The 1,006-nt window shown below is 44.7% G+C and overlaps 1 protein-coding gene across 1 annotated transcript in view; it reads left to right on the forward strand.

Annotated features, from left to right (window-relative positions):
* LOC108300306 (gamma-secretase activating protein) overlaps positions 1–1,006 on the forward strand; it is a 106,285-nt gene that overhangs the window by 46,180 nt on the left and 59,099 nt on the right. The window contains exon 10 of the mRNA XM_017523065.2: positions 761–782. Coding sequence (XP_017378554.1) covers positions 761–782 — 22 coding nt within the window. The remainder of the gene's footprint in view (positions 1–760; positions 783–1,006) is intronic.

The following is a 1,006-nucleotide window of genomic DNA, read 5'->3' on the forward strand; positions in this document are numbered from 1 at the left end:
TAATATCTTTGCGATGGACAGTACGTTTTTTTTTTTTTGTTTTGTTTGTTTTTGTTTCTTTTGAGATGGAGTCTCGCTCTGTCACCCAGGCTGGAGTGCAGTGGCGTGATCTTGGCTCACTGCAACCTCTGCCTTCCAGGTTCAAGTGATTCTCCTGCCTCAGCCTCCCAAGTAGCTGGGATTACAGGTATGCGCCAATATGCCTGGTTAATTTTTGTATTTTTTTTAGTAGAGATGGGGTTTCACCATGTTGGCCAGGCTGGTCTCGAACTCCTGACCTTAGGTGATCCACCTGCCTCGGCCTCCCAAAGTGCTGGGATTACAGGCATGAGCCATGCCTGGTCCATTTTCTGCCTTCTGAAAAAACATTCCTTGAGCACTGTTACATGCTAGAAATAATCAGGGAATTGGTAATAGAAACGTGCTGTAGAAGAGTGTATGCTCATTAATTAAAATGTAATTGTCATAGAAGCATTCCAGTGCACCATAGAAAAACAGGTGAAGATTATACTACAACATCTGGGGGATGGGATGGAAGGCTTTGTATGGAACACAATGTGTAAGTCAGGTCTTGATGAATGAGTAGTTAAGTATTGCTGAGAGATGGGCAATAACATCATATTCATCATGGAAGACATAAAGGTGAGAGGCATGCCCAAAGCTGCATGGTTGGTTTATGGCCAAACTGGGGTCATTGTCTATTACTTACCACTGCCAAGCCTGAGCTTTTTCTTGACATCACAGCCTCTATCTTTGGTAGTGGAGGGTTCTTGTCTGCAGAGGTTTGACTTGAGAGAGTTAGGTACAGAACAGTAAGTTCTGAATCTTCTATTAATGCAGCTATTGATTTGTGGGAGGTGTGGTCTTGCCTTTAGCAACCTCAGCCTGTCTGCTAAATTAAGAACAAGAATAAAATTAATGCCGGGCGCGGTGGCTCACGCCTGTAATCCCAGCACTTTGGGAGGCCGAGGCGGGTGGATCACGAGGTCAAGAGATCGAGACCATC

This window comes from Cebus imitator, unplaced genomic scaffold (genome assembly GCF_001604975.1).
Source record: "Cebus imitator isolate Cc_AM_T3 unplaced genomic scaffold, Cebus_imitator-1.0 Scaffold26, whole genome shotgun sequence".
Lineage (NCBI taxonomy): Eukaryota > Metazoa > Chordata > Mammalia > Primates > Cebidae > Cebus > Cebus imitator.